Genomic DNA, 22,540 nt, shown 5'->3' with positions numbered 1-22,540 from the left:
ATGAGAAGATCCTTCTGTGTGTTCATTCACATTGATGTAAATGTTTTATTGCCTTTGATTATGAAGTTAACAAAGTTATTATGATGAGAGAACTAAATATGGGCCACATCATGTGGTTCAAGGAGAGAATTATATATTGGGGACAAGTAGTAAACCTCTTTTTCTCCACTGAAGTCTTAAAGCGAGTGAGTGATTACTTAAGAGACAGATTTTGAGAAGCAGTTATTCTTAATGCAAAGTCGTGTATAGATAAAAGCTTGTTGCTTTTCAGAGTCACCTGTGTTTTGAGAGGATACATTAAAAAAAATTAAACTGATGTGGTATAAAGCTCTTAATCTTGTGGGACTTTGAAACTGGCTTTTACTAGGATTTTATTGTGTACATAAAACTCTGAAACATTCAGAACAGAGTAAAATTGGTGATGATGTAACCAGTCTATTGAGCCCATTTCCCAAGAATTGTCACACAATCTTATCAAAGAGCAGTATACAAACCTGTAACTTTTCTTATGACTTGTCATAGAATTACCAATGCCGTTGGAACAAAACAGAATAGAAATATCATTGAAAATGGACAAAAATTCTAAAAGGGGTGAATTTACTTTTTGTAGCTCTGAGAATTTGCTGTTTCTTTGATGGCAGGCCAATCACCTTACAACTGTCCAATTATTGTGTCCCAGTGGTAACAAAGAAAGAGAACTATACGTCAGAATCACAAATATTAAAATGTGAAACCAAGGTAGGTTATAACATTTCAATGGGTATTTTGACTCGGAAGAAAGGCTTCTGAGTTTCATTGAAATAATGTGAGAGATGATTAAATTATATAAGACAATGGAACCTGCAGGTTGGAATATCAACACCATCAGGAAAAGGATAGATTGCTACTCACCGTAAGGATGACACATTGAGTTGCAGATAGGTATGATGATTCTGGTCCGAGCTGCTGGAGAAGACAAGGGGGGGGGGGGGGGGGGGGAGACTTGTTTGCAGCTCAATGTGTTATCTTTATGGTGAGTAGCATAGTGATATATCCTTTTCCTAATACTGCAAATTATATAAGATGTTTTTGACATACAAATTTTCAGCAATAAAGTCTCTAAAAAGTCACCAGAAACAAAATGGCATGTCCAAAAATCACATGGAGCTCATCTGATGGTTGAGAAGCTTCATGAAGCTGTACTGTACGAAGTTAAGGAACAGGATCATCATATGGTATCCTAAAAAACTTGAGCATCAAGACAGGTCCTACCCAAAGTCCACTTCCTACTAGAGAAACAAAATTATTGAACTGTGTGTAAAAGCAATAAGAAACAGCCAAAGAGAAGGCCTGTGTGTGAAGAATTTCATGATCCATTGTCATTGACTCTTGTTTCAGACAGTATTACACAAAGAAACATTACTAACAGCTGTGTACATGCATTTTATGGATACCTATTCTGAAGTTGTGGAAACTGAGGCCTATGATGTATATAATTGTGCACAGTGTGTGACCTATGAGAATGATACATCCACATTTATTGTGCACTTCAGAATGAACACTGAAAAAACTAGCTAGTAGTGCTAAATAAAGTACTAATTTAAAATAACAGCCTGCTGATAAGTCTGTTCATTACATAAATTTTATTTTTATGTAATGTCTGTTCACCTCACTATATTGCTTCACTTTTTCAATAAAGTGATTTTGTGGTTTCTTCTAATAAATTTAATTCATTTCAAGACTTATTCATTCTCCTTTCTGCCCAACAAATAAATTACATTAATACATATGTTGCATTCACTAACATTTAGCTAGTAACATAAAACTGTAGTAAATACATAATAAGCTTTGCAGCAAATAGAGAGCATTAAATGGGATGTACTTGTGAAACATTTTAATCCAATAATAAGTGAGCATGCGCACAAAACAGGGTGGCATATGGACTATACTCCCATTTCACATTTTAGATCTTGGGCTGGTGGTGCACTCCCAAGAGTTGGACAGTGAAAGGGTTGAAATATGTCTTCAGATATTGTCATGGATTAAGGAGAGGACCAGATTAGTGAGAATACAGAGAACTGGTGTACGAAGAAGAAAAAGTATACAGATGTGGTCAATGATAGGAGTTGTATCAGGTTGTCATGATGCTAATGCTATATGATCATGATGTCTGTACACATATGTCATTTCACTTCTGTTGTTGTGTGTTAGCATAATGATACCTTTATTTACACTGTTCCTTGCATATTGCCAGAATTAACAAATGATTTTGATATTTTGTTATTGAATAAATTTTCTATTGTGATAGTGTTGTTTCACTGCCATACTCAGAAATGATCAGTTTTCATGTCCTGTTCCCTTACAGGTTTTCTCATGACAGTTTAGATAATACAGAAGTAAATATGTAATTCCTTTGGAGCGTACTGTCTGTTCAGATGAAGCACTGCAGCTCTGAACACAGTTTAAACTGAAGTTGATATACTACATTAAATATAGTGTTTAAACCTCACTGAAAAACAGGGATATTTTGGGTTTTCTGTACAAATTTTTTTCCTTGTGTTCTGCAACAAGCAACACTTACATTTTTCTTGTAGAGCATATAATTTTTACAGGTTAAATGTCTTTACACTCGATGCTTTCTAAGATACTGAACTTCAGAAAATGGCTATTTTCTGAAATCATCCAAAAGTTCACGTTTCAGGATTATAACTTTAATTTTTTTTTGTTCGCAACTTAGCGCTGGCCTCTCAAAGTTGAAAACTTTGATTCTGTGCTACCCACCTGTATCAGTAGCTGGTAACTTCTACAGTACAGGGGTTGATTAACTTAGAATTGTTGAAACACTCAGTGATGAATTACTTCCAAACTGAAAATTCCACAACAACATATTGGCATCCTATCATCTTTTTAGGACACGCCTTATATGGAAATTGACAGCCTCTAAATTGTCACCAATGGCAAAAACTGTGGAATTAGTTGTTACTGTTAGTAACTGCTGTGTCTATATCAATTTTTGGGAATAGGAAACATTTGAAGGGTGAAAAAACTATTGAGGAAGCTTAAAGTGACTGATTATATATGATGCTGCCTTATCAATACACACTTCACACGCTGTCATGGACAATTAAGGAATCTGGAACTGACTGCAGTACAGCATAAAATCCAGCCTGGATACTGTGTGAATTTGGTAGTTTTTTAAGTGAAAGATGACTTATGTGAACATCAGTTTAATACCAAACAGCCATGATGATTTACTTAAGAAAAGAGAAGACAGAGTTATCCTATGATACCATCATTAAACACACAATACCCATGAATGCATTATTTACCATTCTTTGATATTTACCAGATAAATAACACAGCTTTAAGTGGGACCTCCTGAAACATAAAGTAACATTGCAGAAACATGGTTGCAAAACACTTATTATGGTCATTAGCTTTCACAAGCCAATGAATAGAAAGTCCAGTAAGTATGAATAACTGTGAATTAATTAGAAAATGTTTATTGTACAGCAACATACTGTACTATCAAATATAAATTGAAATAGTTTTAATTGTTGAAATGCAAAAAATTACATGTCAACTTCACGTTGGCCGTTCTGCTATCCTTGTCACTCAGTACCTGGTTCCAGTACCCATGAATCTTGGTGGCTCTGTGGAAAAAGATGTGTTAAAGTGCCAGACTACAAATCCAGAGTTCACAGTTTTGGTCTCTAGGCACTCCTAGTATCTTAATCTGTCACCTACCACTTCTTTCATCTCTGGCAATGTTTTTTGATCTGAAAAATGCCGAGTTTAACATGAATTCTGAACCACGGCACAAGTGTAAGCCAGTCAGTCTTCTACATTTTATTTTTCCACTTGGTTCTATGCAATTACAAAGTTACCATCCTTTTATGACTACATACCTGTAGTTGTGCAGTCAGTAGTCTATTCTTCCATTCATTAGCTACGTGCTGTACACAGCGCCAGCCGGTGTGGCCGTGCAGTCTAGGCGCTTCAGTCTGGAACCACATGACTGCTCCGGTCGCAGGTTCGAATCCTGCCTCGGGCATGGATGTGTGTGATGTCCTTAGGTTAGTTAGGTTTAAGTAGTTCTAAGTTCTAGGGGACTGATGACCACAGATGTTAAGTCCTGTAGTGCTCAGAGCCATTTGAACCATTTTGCTGTACACACTGTTCAAAACTGTATGTTGTTGCAAAACATAATTTACCACATTTCTTTTGATTCACAGATATTTGTATCTTCTACATTATTTGCCTTCAAGCTACTCACATCAGCTGATATACCTTCTACAGCTGAAGAATGTCTTGGATTACAGTAGTGACTATGTAAAGTGTTTTACTTACCAAAAATCTTTATCATAATGCAGACCATGATTGAATGAGGATTTTATATAACAGCAGAGAAAGCGACAATTTAAGTCTAGTATTTACTGTCAAAATTGTGGATAGGAAGTATTATGGTTTTGGTTGCCCCCACTGTGATCATAAACCATCACTCATAATGCTGAAAGATTTGTAATGCAACAGTAGCGTAATGAGTACCCAAAATTCTTTTTCAGAATGCTCTATGCTGTTCTAATGAAAGATATGTGTGAATATATTATTACATCCCCTAATAGGCTCTTGGGTGCTCATTCAATTGCCCTGCCTTCAGAACATCTTGTTTGTGATTTTGTGGGTTGTGGTATCACACATTTTCCATGAAAGTTTCTTTCAGTTCTAGAAAAGTTGTGTACACAACTGCAGGAAAATTAATATAATCTGCTTACATAATGCATCCACAACTTGTTTATAGGGTAGACTGCACCATCCCATTGCTTAATCTGTGTTTGTGAAGTGTGTTGTTCCCTCATGTTTGTCTCAGATTTTATGGCTGTAGAACAAGGTTTACAGTATAACTAGATATGGACTACTTGTGCCCTTGAATTTGTCAGCCTTCCCTCTGGACACATGCTCACCCAAATGCCACGTCATGTAAAATCACTCATAACTTCAGAGAACTGTTCATTGCTTGTTATCTGTAGCTTCACAGCAGCAGTAGAGTCTTCTCGTTTTGCCAATTGATTTCTCTGTAATCAACTTCTGTAGGTGAACTACAACACAAATCTCTGCAATTATGAATGCAGAAGATTTTTTTATTACACGTTTCAACCACTCAAATAGATCTGGAAGTTGGTATAAAAGGTCACTAGTTAGAAATACTTCAGAATACAACAGCATTAGCAAGAGTAATTTTGCGTGATCTGTTGCGAGTACATACCAGGATATAAACATGTGGAGTTTACATCAGGAGAATAGGTAAGACACTTAGTCATTTCAGTGTGAACATCCGTAAGAAAAGGTCAGTTACAAAATAGAATAAAATTATAGGGATATGATCCAAAGTCAATGGCATAAAGGTATATGTAATAAAATCCCAGTAAAACCATACCTTATAATTGTATTTACAATATATGTATATGAAACATACACAAACATTGTTATAGCAAGGTAAGTCATTCTGACTGGCACTGTGTACATGAAATCACAAGTTAGTGAAGATAACACCAGCTGGCAGTACAGCATAGTGAAATTGAAATACAATGTATTACAATAATTAAAAGGGGGGAAAATACTACACAGTAATTATTGATGAAGGTACATGGCAACATACTTTCCTGACATTCCACTTCACAATAAAAATTATTAAGAGTGACTCCAGATATAGATAACTGGTAATCCCCAGTATAACTCGCATAGGAGAAATTGGCCAGCACCCAAAAGGATCATGGACTTTGTAACAAGAAACAAGATGACCTCATTGCTATAGGCACAAGTAGCATACACAGAAACAGCCGTGATAGAAGTATCATATATCATGCAGGATACACATATTTTCTGAATTTTACATTTTTTAAAAATATACTTTCAGCTGTCCTGGCACTCCAAAGTCTTCCTAATTGGTTCTACAATTCCCTTTTCACCAACAGGCATAACATAATAACTGAAGAAAAACCAGGTGAGCCACAAAAAATAAAATTTGGTTGACTTGCTGCTTTTCTGAGACTAGTCAAGGAAGGTGTGACTTCTAGAACTAGGTGAGGTAGAGCTCTCGTAGAAGGAACTGAATCTGTTACTTATAAAAGTAACCTTCATCTAGTTAATCAACGATCTTAAATTGTACTCATCAGTTTCAGCACAGCACACGCCTGATGTCAAGGACCTTGTAGTGTCCTGTGTTTGGAAGAACACATTTTTTGCTAGCTGAAGTGGTGGTACCAGATATCAGATCTCTCTCTCTCTCTCTCTCTCTCTCTCTCTCTCTCTCTCTCTCTCTCTCTCTCTCTCTCTCTGAGAGAGATAAGCATAATTTACACAAGCATTAATTTGTTTTGGTTTAATGTTCATTCTACAGATCTTAAATTAAATTAATTGGCCTCAGGGGCATGGAGCACGTCAAATATGCTAGACAACACTGTTCTCTGAAAAAAGTAAAGTTCTTTCACAAAACAGATCTTTCTTTGTAAAAGTAGGATAAATTTCAAATATCTGCTGATGTAACATGTGCTTCTTGTATTAAAGTAACACATGCAAATAACTATACAAATAACAGATTTAAGTCCATTTCTTTGTAGCAAGTCATAAGATCAAATTAATGTGTATTAAAATGTCATCATTATGAAGAAACTATCACAAATGCAACACATTTATGACTTGCATGACTAATAAAAGTATCACTACCATAAGATTATGATCTTATGAAGATATAATGAACTGTAGTAAGGACTTATTGTGGTATGCAATTGTAGAGGTTTTGTTTGCATTTATGGGGCATTAAATGCCTAAGTGCTTCAACTTTCCTGAAATTGTGCCTGTTGTGGAGGCCATGCCAACTATAGACCATTGACTGCAACAGGCTGTTCCATTGCTGCCCCATAGGCACAGGCACTGCTGGGTGCTCCTAAGCTTGCTCCCGGACAGGCACAGCTAATATAGGCTACTCACCAGATGGTCCTGTTACAAGCATTCTGCACATGTGTGAACCACTTGTCCAAACCTGCCTGCATGCATTTGGCCAGCACAGAACTGTTTTGTACAGTGTGGCCCAGCAACCTTACTTCCAGCACATCAGCCATTTGCCCACCTTTGCCTGTGGACACCAGACTGCCTGCTGGCAGGCATGTGAGCTGGAACAGCCTAGACTAGACAATCACCCACTGGTTGTAGCATTACAGTGATATGTCTGCTGAATGTACAGTAGTTTCTACTGCACAATGAAACAAAGACCTGAGAATTCAGGGGGCCTTGTGTAGCCAGGAGCTGACTTGTTGAATCACTGTTGAGAGAATTCACATCAGCAGGCAGCTAAGATTGCAGAGGATACTAAAGTCATTTCCCACACCATTATACTGTGCCCCAGTGAAGCATGTACCTCATGTTAACATTAGTGCGGTATCATGCCGACAGAAGGGACGCAAAAGAATAAGAACTAAAGATATCTCAGCATACTGCAGCTCATGCAGGACCAAAATGTTCTGCTTCTTCAAGGCACATGATCTGCATACCCATATTGTGTGTTTCATTCATCCACTTACTTCATTAAGTCCCCCATTAAACAACTTTCACATGAATACTGAAAAATATCAAGAAAGTTAAAACACAATTATTATACAGTAGTTGAAGACAAAATCCTGTGAAAATCTTCATTACACAAAACCACATACAGCAGAAAAAAAATCTCAAGTTTGATGGTGAAGAGACTAAACTATAGTAAGTTTTCAAGTTATCTGCATCATTTAACTGTCCATAAGATGCTAATGTGAGAAAGCAATGAAGCAGTTGCCAACAGCAACCACCTCCTAGTACAATCTTCAAATCATGACGTTAGTATCTAAGATCCAACTGCAGCGAGATGTCAATGAAGGGTCTTTGCAATACTCAAATGTGCATATACAAGTTATGACAGATCTTTATCATATGAGCCAAATGTCACACCAGAAAGAGCCAATCAGTGTTCAACCCCATAGCTAGGTACTTTCTACAAAGCAAGCAGCAAAATAACACTGAGGAAATTGAAAAATAATAACAGGTTGGAGTAATTTATGTGACATGATAATATAACAGTGCTTCATAAACATGTCAGATCTGCCACTCAAAGTGTTGCTTCTTTATCCTATTGTGATGGTCACACAATCTCTCCCTGGGACACGTAACTGTCATACCGACTAGAAGTTTGCAATGGCTGTGGAGTTGAAAGCGCCCTCTGCGGCTGCATGTGTCCACTGTCTGTGGTACCTTTGTGACTTTATAATTGTAGTGTGTCTGTAATGCAGTATTATTGTCCCCAAAGGGGAGCATCTGTTGGTGGAAACAGCTGGATATGTGTCATCTTCTGTGGGGAAGGATAAAAGAGTGACAAAAGAATCCTGGCCAATGTGAGCTGTCTGTGAGACCTGTATGTACCCTATCTTCCACATTGTAACCAAGACTTAAGTGATGCTGAGCCAGCTGAGAAGGCAACCTGTAAGATGTCTTCTGTGACTGCCAGTATTGGCATAGGGCCCAGGATGGCCCCAACGTAAGGATGAGACCAGGTCCAAGGAAATGAGTATTGTAGACTGATGGTGGCCTGGTGACAGGTGGTGCTGGAGCTGGTGTTGGTACTGCAGTTAGCCATCTGCTTCAGTTGTAGAAGCGGTCACTGGGGTGCAGCTGATTTAGAGGATGGCAGAATCAGGAACTCTCAGCCAAGACCACAAACGTGTGGTGACCACGATACTGGGGTTCCTCACTGTTTTGTGTCTGAAAGTATAGGTGTAGTGGATGAAAAGTTGACCGCCTCAGAATCTGTAAATAAATGCCAACCCTCAGTCCGAATCAAGGTGGTGGGAATCAACCCCATTTTATACTCTAAATTGGAGACAAGTATAGGGGGAAGTGGAGGAATTTGGTGCACCTGAGGTATTTTGACTGTAACCTTTATTCTGTAATACCTAGAGGCTCTAATTTTTGTACAGTGTTAGCTGCATGTGTTTACTGCGACACATCTTAAAACCGTAAATATGCAGCTACACATTTTAGAAATTAAAGTGATAATTATGTCATCATTGCATTGCTTCATTTTACGTGACATACTGGGTGAAATGACACAGTGAGTAGGGTAATCTGGTGCAAGGAATGGTGTAAAGTGTTTCATTCCACACATATTATAATACAAAATAAATGTATTCAATATTACGTTTATTAAACAAAATGCTGAATGACATAGTTTACAAAAAGAAAATAGCAAAAGCATCACCTTAATTAGTGACAAAACTGAAGAAGGCTCAAGTATAAATGTATTCACTATTTGGTGTTTTCTATATCTGCTAAACAACTTGCATATCTGCTTATTCAGACACGAGTCACAGTTATAGTTTTCAGGACTGTCTCACTCAGGGCATTCAGAACAAAACCAAAAAGCACAAGAAACACACTGGTACCATTTCTTGTCATCTTTGCCGAATTTACCACAGACTACACACAGATCTTTGCCTCTGGTACGTTGTGTTGGATGGTGCTCTGTCTAATAGAAGTCACGTTATGGACAGCAGTGATAGCATGTCTTAATTCAACTGCTATCCAAGCAGCTCTCTCTGTTCTGCAGGTGTACGTCCTCAGCATCTGAACAGAGGAACCTGATGTTATAAAAACTATGCTCTATGTTATTTTGACTTTCATTAAATATACATTAATGTATATCATTTAGCTACCTACATTCATTAGTGTGAAACAAGTGGAGTAAAACAACACACTTGGCTTCTGTGCAGCAGATTACCCTAACAAGCATGGCTTATATAAAACTAAAGTTCCAGACTTACACTTTGCATAAGACAAATAATAAGTATATAATCTTCAGTGTTAACGGGCAGACATAGGGATAACAACAAAAACCTGTAAAATGAAGTGAGCATACAGCATTGCTGGCCAGTAGGTCCCAGCCGGGGAAGTTCGGCTGCCAAGTGAAAGTCTCATTTCAGTCAACGCCACATTGGGCAACATGCGTGCTGGTGATGAGAATGAAATGATGATGAGGACAACACAATACCCAGTCCACAAGCAGCGAAAATGTCCAACCCGGTCGGGAATCGAACCCATGCCTGCTTCATGGGAGGCAAGCACATTACCACTCAGCTAAGCAAGCAGACACAAAAACTTTTACTTTATCATAACAGAAAATGGCTTACGTCTTAGAAACTGGAGATCAAATATTAGAAGAAACAAAGACAAAACTCACTCTTGCTTCTTGTGCCTGTGGTCTGTATGCTATTTGTATAACTAAGCACCATGTGGCAGCACCAAACAGCTAAGATTAGCTCTTCCATTGAAATACATATTGGTAGGCATCATTTTACTCGCTGTGCAAAATTCCCCCACTCTCCCCCCAGTATGTATGTACCCCATGTCCTAGTGGTGGCCACAGTTGATGGAGGATGGTGTGATGGTACTGCCTGTGGATAATTTATGCTGAGTTACTGTCTCCCACCAGCGTCATCCTAAATGTGCTCACAAGCCACATAAGGTGGCACTTCATGCGATACTTTGCAGTGGCTGGAGCATGTATACCATCATCTCAGCCCCAAGTGCTCAACTGTTAGTGCAGACAAAACAGATACGACTCAGAGGCAAAGCAGCTGGTGCTACTAAAGAAACAAAATGTAGGCTTGTATGGAAAATCATGAAGACAGTCATATTGCCATCTTTAGCCTTCAGAGATGGCAACCAAGGCATCTACCCTTAAGAAGACACTGTGCACTGAAGCCAATACAGTGGCACTGCTTCCCAAATAGATGATAACAGTGACTTAAAACAATAATAATAATAATAATTGTGATAAATCACATATGATGCAAATAGAGGAAAATAGTAACTTTTAACCAGTAATAACAATAATAATAATAATAACAATAACAACAACTGTGGATAGCCACAGTTATGAAACTCCCTGACAAATTAAAATTGTGTGCCAAACTGAGACTAGAAACTCAGGACCTTTGCCTTTCTCAGGTAAGTGCTCTACCAGCTGAGGCACTCAAGCACGACTCATGACCCATGCTCAAAGCTTTACTTTCTTCAGTACCTCATCTCCTACCTTCCAAGCTTCACAGAAGTTCTCCTGTAAGGAAGGATATTGCAAAGACATGGCTTAGCCACAGCCTGGTGGATGTTTCCAGAATGAAATCTTCACTCGGCAACGGCATGTGCATTGATATGAAACTTTCTGGCAGATTAAAATGTGCCAGATTAAGTGAAGTTTGGAAGTTAGCAGATGAGGTACTGGTGGAAGTAAAGTTGTGAGGATGGTTTGTGAGTTGTGCATGGGTAACTCTGTTGGTAGAGCAATTGTCTGCAAAAGGCAAAGGTCATGAGTTCAAGTCTCCTTTCTTACAGGACTTAATCCTGCAAGTTTCACAGGGGAATTTCTGGGAAGAAGTGTGTGAGGTAGGGGGATGAGGTACTGGTGCAACTGCTGCTGTGAGGATGGGTCGTGAGTTGCGCTTGTGCAGCTCAGTCGGTAGAGCAGTTCCCCCTGAATGCAAAGGTACCGAGTTCGAGTCTTGGTCCAGCAGACAGTTTTAATCTGTCAGGAAGTTTCATATCGGCACACACTCTGCTGCAGAGAGAACATTTCATTCTAGCTACAGTTAAATCCACATCAGCATGGACTTTTACCAGTAAAATAGTTCTTGAGCTTTCTTTTTGCAAATGTTACATTGTCTGGCTAGCACTTGCACCTCATTAAAATCTATATTTTGGCTGAATTCCTCTTGATGTTAAGGTACCACAGCATCACATTTAATTTTAGGTGTAAATGTCAAACACGTTAAGGACTCAAGGATTTGTGTTACAAAGATAACTCATCCCATTTGGATAATTCCTTCGTGGTGTGTCACTTTTTTAAAATAAGAATGTATTTCCTCCTTTATCCAAAGCCTTGCTGTGGATTACCTGACAGAATACCTTAAAACTTCTAGCATCTAAGATAAATAACAATCAGTCCTCTGAAAACACAGCAGCATGGCAACTCCATTAAGCAAAGTGACTGATGACAACAAACATGCCATGAGTAGGGGTGAAGTGATTATTTTAATACTGCCTGGTTTAATACTGCTATATGTCACCAGGACTTTGGTACAGAAGATTTTGACATTTTTTTCTCCTCCTCTGCTGTATCTATATTAGCTTAATTCATTTCAGTATACATATGCAAGCTAATTTCAGGAACTGCTGTAGTCATAAATACACTGATTCATGGGGAAGGATTATGTATATAATTTATAAATATTTCATACAAGTTCTCTAAATTATGATGAATTCAAGTTAAGTATTGAAAATGATGCCATTGCCATTAGTGAATGGTTCGTGTAAGTCAAGACATCAGCAGTGCCTCGAGAAAGCAATAAGCGTGACCAAATTAGCATCTGGTGTGTTAATCTAGCTGTAGTGGCTGGAAACTGTAAAGGTTATGGGATCGAGTCCTGGCTCGGTCCATTTTTTTCTCTCTGCATTTTAACCTATAATTTACCTCTCAATGATGTGGGGATACCCATTTTGAAATATGAAAACAATTTTAGACTGCAAGTTTCTGATTCCCTGAGATTAGAAATTGCAATTCGCACTCTTAAGTCACGGCAAATTCTTTCAACAATAAGCTGATAGTTATTCAACTTTGAAGTATTGTAATAAACATGACCACTAATGGAAAGATAACCAACTCATCGTCAATCTGTGATGTGAGACTTACAATTTGAAATACATAATCAAATATTTTAAACCTATCGTTTCCCTTCAGTTGCTTGAGAATAACTGCATAGTGAAAAAACATGCAAATCCAAAAAAATGTGATGCTTAATTTTTCTCCAGAAACCTACTTCAGCAGCTTTGCTTTGTTTACACACAGTACATCCAATGCGAGTTTTAAAGTTTTTCCAGTGAACTGGATGTTCAAGTTAATTTCAGACTTTCATCCAGTTGTCATTAAATACATTCCACAATATTTCAATTGGGGCACTTGCCAGACATCCTCAGGTGAGCCATCAAAGACAGACAAAGACATTCTCCATTCCACAGTATACAGGGCCAAGAAAGAAATACCACACTTTGAGGTATTCATGCATTCCTCGTCCGGATTCAAGGCAAAAGTTTATTTAGCACACTCAAGTCAGGTGCATTTTGAAACCACATGTATGAAAACGAGGAACTGATAACACTCATGTTGTGCACCAATTTGGAATGTACAGAGCAATGTGTATTACCCTGCACTATCATACCAGCAGTCGTAGCTCATTGGGTAGACTTCTGGGGTATCAAACCCACATCCACCATGGAGTTATGGTTCCAGTCCTCATCAGATCCCCTTTATATTTTTTGGATGTCCAGTACCTAGTTCTCGTTTATCAGCAGGACATCATTTTGTCACATTACAATAGCCTGTCACGTGACAGTGGGAGCCATTAAACGGCATGCCTGTGTCTACTAATCACACAGTGCACAACCATAACCGGTCCTAGCGAGTCGTGTGGTGTGGCTTCCCAATGGAGTTCATAAAAGATCAATATACTTTTGGTGCTGGGTGCTTCTGACAACCAGCTCGCTGCTGCTCACACATATGTTGCACAATATACTCAAAGGCACCATCATGATAAGAATGCTTCTCATTACCTGGAGCAGCACCTTCGGGAAAACAGTAAGCTTTGTCCACAAAGAGTGGACAGAGGTCCACCAACGACTAGACGTACTCCACAAACAGAGGGAACGAAAGTACCCACAATATTGAAAGGTAGTTCCACATACCTCAAAGACTGGTTGTTGAAGTGCTACACAATTAAAACCAGCATCCATATCATATGTTAAAGGCCAATTCACACTGTCTGTCACATTATGGCACCATCACGTCATGGTGTATTCACCCTATCCATCATGTTAAGTCACGTGATCTCAACTCACATGGTGGTCTCAACAGTTTCCCCCTCCCCCCGTCTCCACAGGAATTGTGATTTTCACAAGATTTTCAACTGTTTTTATGCGCACACACACACACACACACACACACACACACACACACACACACACACACACACACACACACACACACACACACACAGTGTGGTAGCGTATGTAAGCAGATGTTGGAGTCCACATTTGTACAAAAATGACATTTATTCGGCTCAAATGGTTTGCAGCTTACAGGGATAGCTTGTATATTAGAGAAGGAATACAGCAGTGTACACAAAAAAGAGGATGGGTCTGAAAACGTCATTCCGTGGTACAGAAGGGGAATTTCACGCACCATACAAGAAGCTCGAGGAAGAGGAATCTTCATTTTCTATTTTAGAAAGTCAAGGCATCAATTTTTTCATTTGTTACACAAAATTGCACGCTGAATTACTAAATGAAACACACTGTTATAAGCTACCATCACTTACTGCAAAAAATTGGTTTATCTAAGGCTAAGTTTTGTTGCTGGTCCTGCCCAAGTTTTTGTGCAATACTCATATCTCTCTCAATATCCTGCCCTTCATGATTTAAAGGTTTTCTTCATGTCTTGTATTTGGCTTTTAATAGTTCAAGTGCCTTATTTGTACTGGGGTTAGCAAGTGAAACCACATAAATATGACCACTGATGCCTGCAAAACTGTTTGACACACAATCCAGAGAGCTACTTAGCAAGAAATAAATCTGGCAGAAACTGAATGGTAAAAATTTTGCAGTGTCTGAAGGCTTCAGTCCATTTCTTTATGAAACACTACAAATGGCTGAAAAATACAAACAAATTCCACCAGCTAATCAATCTGATTCTACCCACAGTACTTATTTCATTTCAAGTTGCAGCCATATTGCATGCATTTCATTGCAAAATGTTAAATACTGTACTGGTATGTATAAAAATCCACTTCATGAATGTAGTAGAGAGCAAGTAATTTAGTACACTCATATTGTACAATTCAGACTGCTGCCTTGCTGATTCAATTAATCTTTTGTCAGTTGTTATAAATTTTAACAGAAAAAATTATGAAGCAAAACCATTTTATAACAAATAATGAACAAAATACAACTGACATTAACCACAAAAACCATAATGAAATATGGAGCTCTGTCCATGGCCATGTATCTAGAGGAAATGAGTTTAGGTGCCACGTGATCAACAACGGATGGATGACATCAGCCGTCAAAATTTTCTTGCCAAGAAACTTTGATGGTGCCACGATGGGACAGGATGGCCATTGTTGATGTCATCATTTGAAATGTACTGCAGAATGTTTTGATGAGATAGGACATGACATAACACGACAGCCAGTGTGAATTGGCCTTAGCTCAACACTAGCAGTCAGAGGACTGCATTCAATAAATCCAGTTTTGTGAATGTTTTTATATATATATATATATATATATATATATATATATATATATATATATGAGTTTGGTGGTCGATAGCGATATGCAGGATGCAGAAGTGCTGATTTTGTATGGTGTGTTTGGTACATCGATATGGTATGTGGTAATATAGCTCAGTTGGAGATCAGTTTCAGACTGAAATATTCAAGCTTTCCTTGACAGAAGCAGAGCAATGTACTTGAGGAAGTGTCTGTGGTGGTAGTCTCTGTATTTCATGATCTGTAGATCACTTTTCCAGGGTTTCACTGTCAGTGCAATATGACTGCTGTATCTTTTCTTTCCAACTATACAAACTAGTTTGCCACTGAAAGTCACATAATTGGTCCCTCTGCAGAAAAATCTGGTAGATAATGCTCCCACCACAGCAGCAGCAGTTTGATGGGTAAATTCCATAACAGCCAATCAGAATGCTCCATTCAAAAGACCTCCTTTGAGCTGGGCATAAGAGGCTCTACAGACTGGTTCGAACAAGAGAGGGGCAGGGTATCTATGGATAGTTCTGTGACATCTGAGAGTAATGTGATGTCTTTTTCATTTGAGTGTTTGGAGACATGTCCAAGCAGACCATCCACCTCTGGCGGGATGATGTCCCTGACCCACCGATGTGGCTTTAGAGCATCTCCAGACCAGCAGTTGCAGGACACTGAAAATTCACCAAAAATTCTAGCCATTTTTCTGCTCTGTACAATAGTGACCAAAATCTGTTTGCATAATTGTTCTGATTTTCCCATCTGTGCTTGGACACAATGCACACAAAATAAAGACTTACATCCATCCTCTCCAGTAGCCCAGCACAGACTGAGTCCTTTTTCCCACCAATTTCCAGATGGGCAAGGATAGGGGAGGGGAGGGGTGAGGGGAGATGGCTAGGTTAGTGAAAGTAGCTCAATTGATCTATTTTCACGCCAAAATTTGAACTTCCCGCCACGGTGTTGCTGCGACATTGCCACATCTTTGGCCACCACCTTGGATCCACCATCTCGAATAAATCTGGCAACACTGCAGAGTGGGGTCATACGCAGTTTGACCTACTACTTTCATTTATTCTGTGTGCTGTTCAAGAGTGGAATAATAAAGAACTACTGTGAAGCTGGTTCAATGAACCCTCTGCCAGGCACTTAGGTGAGATTTGCGGACTGTCTGTGTAGATGTAGATGTAAATGTAGACATCGCTTCCACTTGTGAGTTCCCTTTGCTGAACGATGAGAATAGGGCACTTTGTAATTCGTGAATGTAATTCTTCACCTACCAGTAAAATAAGTGTGATGGAGTTGATAGAATGGCATAAACTTTAGTGGAGTTAGTTTTAATGAATGTGTCAGTACTCCAATTTTGTCGACGATCAGCCCATCATAAAAGGAGTGATTGCTTTACTCATCCCACGAGTCAATAGCGTGCAGAATTGGCCAAATGTAAAGGCCATGAATTCAACTACATACCTAGCAATTACAGTTACGAACAACTTAAATTTAAAGAGCACATAGAAAATGTTGTGGGGAAGGTGAACCAAAGGCTGCATTTTATTGGCAGAACCCTTAGAAAAATTACTGAAGAGATTGCCTACATTACACTTGTCCATCCATCCACCATGTAGATGTGGATGCAGATGTAGATAAAACCAGAAACAGTTGAAGTAACCATAGTTCAAAGTGGCCCATTTGTAAAACAAGAAGAATTAGTTCTCATAATGACTGTATGTGAAGAAGAAGTTTACTGGTCTAGGCACAAACGAGAAAAAGTGGAGTAAAGCAAGCAGAAGAGATGGAGAAAAAAAGAAATAAAATGGATCTGGGAAATCTGAAATAGTGTTAACAATGTGACACAAACACTAGTTTACTTTTGTACAGAAAGTAGATAGCTGGGATATGCTCAAAGGGAAACTATGCTGATGAAAACATATAAAGCTTTAATCTCACTTGAATGCAGCATGGGTTTTAATCAGATGTAGATTACTGGCTACTTTGTTCCAGAATTGTGCATCTTAAATGAAGCCAGAGATTGAAAAATAAATTAATTTAATGCATTGGTGCAGCCAAAATGCTGGATGTAGCAGATATTTTATTGCAATTATGAAATGAAAATAGGTGAGGAGAGGTGTTGAGGACACCATACGATGTGACCAGTCAACCCAATCAACACATACCAGTTCCTTATGCAAGAATTCATGGCTAGCACCAGGTGTTGCTATTTCTGGTTGGTTGAACTACATAACATCAGTAAAGATTCAGTGATATTAATGGTTGAAGGTGATTAAGTTATATTTTAAGTGGAAAATTTTTTAATTGTACATAGGCAAAAAAAGAGCTTTCCTGATGGGCCTGGCAGTTGCTTCCTCTCAGTGTAGATGCTCCTTCATGCTTATGCTGAGATTTGTAACTGTTTTTTGAAAGGGTATCATCATATTGTCACAGAATGTATGAAGAAATACATCACAAAAGTGTTAACTGATCAACTTTTGATGCAATATGAGGATCACCTTTGTGTGGCTTCTTTGGATTTATTTTAAGCCTAGCTTTTATACCCACTGTGATACTGAAGGAGGATCATCATTTGTATGTGATGTGGTAAGCATGACGTTCTTAGTGTTGGCACTTAGCTACAGCTGGATGTCATCAGCATATAAATAATAGTTACCAGAACATGATGTAACATAGAAAAACAATGTAGTAAGGTATGTGCCCTGAGATTCCTGAGAGCATGTTTCTATTAAGACTTTTCTGATTCACAGATGACTCATGTATTTATGTTTTTAAGGTAGTTGTCAGACCTACATTTTCAGCTGTTTCATTTTCATATGTAACTAATGAGTCGGCCCTGCTTCACATGGGTAGCATGAAGTGTATTAGGTCAGAGGACTTGTGAGGAATAGAGTATTTTGTTTGCAAGTCACTGCATAAAGCTGTGAATAAAATTTGCGGTACAATGTTAAGTCACTAAATATATAAGTTGTTATATACCGGGTGATCAAAAAGTCAGTATAAATTTGAGAACTGGATAAATGACGGAATAATGTAGATAGAGAGGTACAAATTGACACACATGCTTGGAATGGCATGGGGTTTTATTAGAACCAAAAAAATACAAAAGTTCAAAACATGTCCGACAGATGGCGCTTCATCTGATCAGAATAGCAATAATTAGAATAACAAAGTAAGACAAAGCAAAGATGATGTTCTTTACAGGAAATGCTCAATATGTCCACTGTCATTCCTCAACAATAGCTGTAGCCAAGGAATAAGGTTGTGAACAGCACTGCAAAGCATGTCCGGAGTTATAGTCAGTCATTGGTGTCGGGTGTTGTCTTTCAGCATCCGTAGAGATGTCAGTCGATCATGATACACTTGTGACTTCAGGTAACCTCAAAGCCAATAATCGCACAGGCTGAGGTCTGGGGACCTGGGAGGCCAAACATGACGAAAGTGGCGGCTGAGCACACGATCGTCACCAAACGACGCACGTGAGAGATCTTTCACGCGTCTAGCAATATGGGGTGGAGCACCGTCCTGCATAAACATCGTACATTCCAGCAGGTGTTTATCAGCCCAACTGGGGATGATGCGATTCTGTAACATATCAGCGTACCTCTCACCCATCACGGTAGCAGTTACAAAACCAGAATCACGCATTTCCTAGAAGAAAAAAGGCCCAATAACGGTAGATGTGGTACCATAAATCCAACCCATACCGTGACTTTCTTGTTGTGCAATGGAGTTTCCATGACAGTTCTAGGATTTTTGGTAGCCCAAATTCTGCAGTCTTGGGCGTTGACAGACCCTCGAAGAGTGAAATGAGCTTCGTCGGTCCACAACACGTTACTCAACCAATCGTCGTCTTGTGCCGTCTTTTGAAACGCCCATACCACAAATGCCCTCCGCTTCACTAAATCGCCAGGTTACAGTTCATGATGCCGATGGATTTTGTACAGATAGCATCGGAGGGAACGCCTAAATGCCAACAGTAGTGTATGGAATGCCGGTGCGATGTGCGACTACAGAAGTGCTGACTTCCCCGTGCATAGACGAACCCGCTACAGTCTCCATTTTTTCCTGAACTGTCTCAGCAGCATTACGCCTTGTGCTCAGTCGGCTGCTATGGGGTCTATCGTCTAAACAACCTGTGGCTTCGAACTTCAAAATCATTCTCGCCACAGTTGCATTTGTCAACGGACTTTTACCTGTTCGAATCCCCATCCTATGGCGATAGGATCATAACCCTGAACTAGCACATTCCCCATTCTGATAAATACAGCTTCACTAAAAGCGCCTTTTCAGGTAACGTCAACATGCTGCCACTGCTGGCGCATCTGATTCTCTCTCTCATTACAGCTCCTTTTAGACACAATTGTTATGCGCAGTCACTGACGTTTTGCTGTCCAGTGCCATCTGTTGGAAATTTTGTGAACTTTGTTTCTTTTTTTGTTCTAATAGAACCCCATGTCATTCTAAGCATGTGTGTCAATTTTTACCTCTCTATCTACATTATTCCGTGGTTTATTAAGTTTTCAAATTTATTCTGACTTTTTGATCACCTGGTATATAAGTTACACAATCTAATTGGTGCATGGCAGAAAAGTTGTCTGAAGAGATGAATGTTAGTTTTTTCACACTGAGTTGGTGTTTGAAGTGACATCTCATGGCAATGACAGGAGCACATCATAATGTAAGTAATATGTTTAAAATCAGTGTAAATACTGTGTGCGAATCTTGTGTGTGTGTGTGTGTGTGTGTGTGTGTGTGTGTGTGTGTGTGTGATTCAATATGTATCAGAGGTTGGCTGATGTGGCACAAATAAAAGGAAGAAAATAAGAAAAAACATGTATGATGTACATGTTTAGCTAGTGTTACAGCTCTTCTCTTGTGAAGCTTAGTAAACACTGTAATGCATTGTTGAGATTCATCATTGCAATTCTTTGTCATAGACTCTTTACGGCAGACCTCTCCACCATGCCACGCAAAGATTAATGTCCACATCTAGAATTGATTCAAACAAAACAGCAAGCTGAAAGTTGAGTCATCTGCTACACTTGTGCAAGAACACACTGTTATACAGAGAACAGCTGAATTCGACAGCCCCATCAGTGATGGTACTTCTGTCAGGCAGTACTGTCTGCCTGTCAACTTGACTTTGATGCATGTGTGGAATACTCACAGAATGCTATACAGTGTGAAGAAAAAACTGAAGCACTTGGAGGTTGGCATGCGACTCCTCATCCCAATTCAAGACAAAAGTGTATGTAGGGAAACCTAGTCCCACCAGTATGTTTAACAGAAATTTGATCTAAAAAATGAGGCTCTGTCAAACACTAACTGTGTGCAGCATGGCTAAGAACAGATAGCATCAAGTCTGTGCTGTCCCAGAGCTGTCCCATTAGCTCAACGAGATGAGGCAATGCCGTGGAGAACAGATATTTAGACTCGCCGATGTTCGAGTCCTTTTTTTTCCAGTTAAAGTATCAGATTGTGTCCAATTTCAACTTCCACAGTGCACTATCTTGTGTGTTTCTTTCTGTTGCTGTTACCTCTATTTAAGCAATACAACATAACATGAACTTCTTACAGATGTAAACGACCACTTTCTTTTGTTCATGACACAGGTAAAGCCAACAGAAAATAATGGTGGATACAGTAACATCATCTATATCCAGTGAGGTACAGAACACACAATAGGTAGGCCACACTAGATTGCACATTATGCTATGCACAATAATTCCATTTTGTACATTTGAAATCCAGACTTACTTTCACAAATCAGATACACATATGAGCAATGTTCACTTTAGAGAGAATGTTCAGTTTTTGCATTTGCAAACACTTTGCCACTTGTTGAATCATACTTTGCTGGACATATACAACACACCTGCATCCACCATCACTAAAGCAGCATGTATGCAAGTCAATAGGTCGTGTACATCCATGGGTAGAGAACTATAAACTTTTTGTCTGCCCACCCTTTGGACTGGAGATCTTCGGAACCACAGCTGTTCACTCGTGTAAGAAAATGAAACGCCTACAGCCGTCCTTATGGTCTTAGTTATTGTGTAGCTATCAGTTTTGGCACTTCAATGTGCTATCTTCAGAACAAAGCTGATGCTGAAGGGGTTATCACGATCCATATATATGTTGCATCAGTGGCCAATGTGACTGGTTTATACAGACTGTCTGTATACTATGGTGCCAACACTCCAACCATCAACTGCCAACTAAGCCAGTGTGAATTGGCTTAATCTCAACACTAGTCGTCAGAAGACTGCATTCAATGAATCCAGTTGGCAGTTGACAATTGGCTGCTGTCTTTGACGCTTTCCTGGGCAAAAGAGAACCATCTGCCTCTAAACTTATTTCCATCTGAGTTGAAGGATGACAGAAAGTGGATGGAGTGATAAGTTGAGATGGAGTTGTAATGAGGTATGATTTAGTGGTAGACTGATGATGCATTCTAGAGAGAGAGGGGGGGGGGGTGTTGCTGCAGGTCGTTTAACCATTTTTCTTCCGTTGTTGTGTTGGGGTGCATTAGTTGTGTTTCATAACCTGCACTCGACTTGTATACAACTGCGTGTTCTGTGTGTGACGTAGAGCACTATGTACTTGCAGTCACAGCAGACCCCTCATTGGCTCTGAGCGCTATGGGACTTAACTTCTAAGGTCATCAGTCAGACCCCTCATTCATCAGAGAACTTCCACCTCATGTGTGATAGTGATGATGTAATATGTCCCTCCTGTTTCAGCACTTTCCTCTAGACGAACGAAGATTTATGCGATGTGCTCCATTCCCTTGCTGCATCGTGGGCATAAAACCGAGTCTTCAGTTTCATAAATATGGTGATTCTACGTTAGTGACAGGTCTTTGTGAGGTACGGCAATCGGTTGTCCTGTTTACAAAGATAGTGGCAGCATGACCTGTAATTTCACATGTCAAACACCGCTGTTATGACTGCGTCTCTTTACATGTAAGAGACATTCTTCGCTACTAATGATCGTTTTTTATTGGACTGGTGCGTGATCTGATGTGAACAGTGGGCGCTATACAGCTCTGGAAGGCTACTTTTTTATGTATCACAAACAATCGATGTTTTAAGGAATGTTACCACGTCTGAGAGTAGCGTGATGTCTTTTTTATTTGAGTGTTCAGAGACATCTCCAAG

At 39.2% G+C, this 22,540-nt stretch overlaps 1 protein-coding gene across 2 annotated transcripts in view; it reads left to right on the top strand.

Annotated features, from left to right (window-relative positions):
- LOC124721297 (glucoside xylosyltransferase 1) overlaps positions 1 to 2,379 on the top strand; it is a 150,554-nt gene extending 148,175 nt beyond the window's left edge. The window contains exon 8 of one of the 2 annotated variants that reach the window (XM_047246206.1): positions 2,345 to 2,379. In XM_047246206.1, coding sequence (XP_047102162.1) covers positions 2,345 to 2,364 — 20 coding nt within the window. In that variant the 3' untranslated portion in view covers positions 2,365 to 2,379. Of the gene's footprint in view, positions 1 to 1,946; positions 2,285 to 2,344 lie in introns of those variants that run through there. The other variant, XM_047246204.1, reaches the window with a different exon arrangement.
- Positions 2,380 to 22,540: the final 20,161 nt, after the last annotated feature.

The sequence above is a fragment of the Schistocerca piceifrons genome, chromosome X (genome assembly GCF_021461385.2).
Source record: "Schistocerca piceifrons isolate TAMUIC-IGC-003096 chromosome X, iqSchPice1.1, whole genome shotgun sequence".
Classification (NCBI taxonomy): domain Eukaryota; kingdom Metazoa; phylum Arthropoda; class Insecta; order Orthoptera; family Acrididae; genus Schistocerca; species Schistocerca piceifrons.
This window is presented reverse-complemented; position numbering and strand designations above follow the sequence as displayed.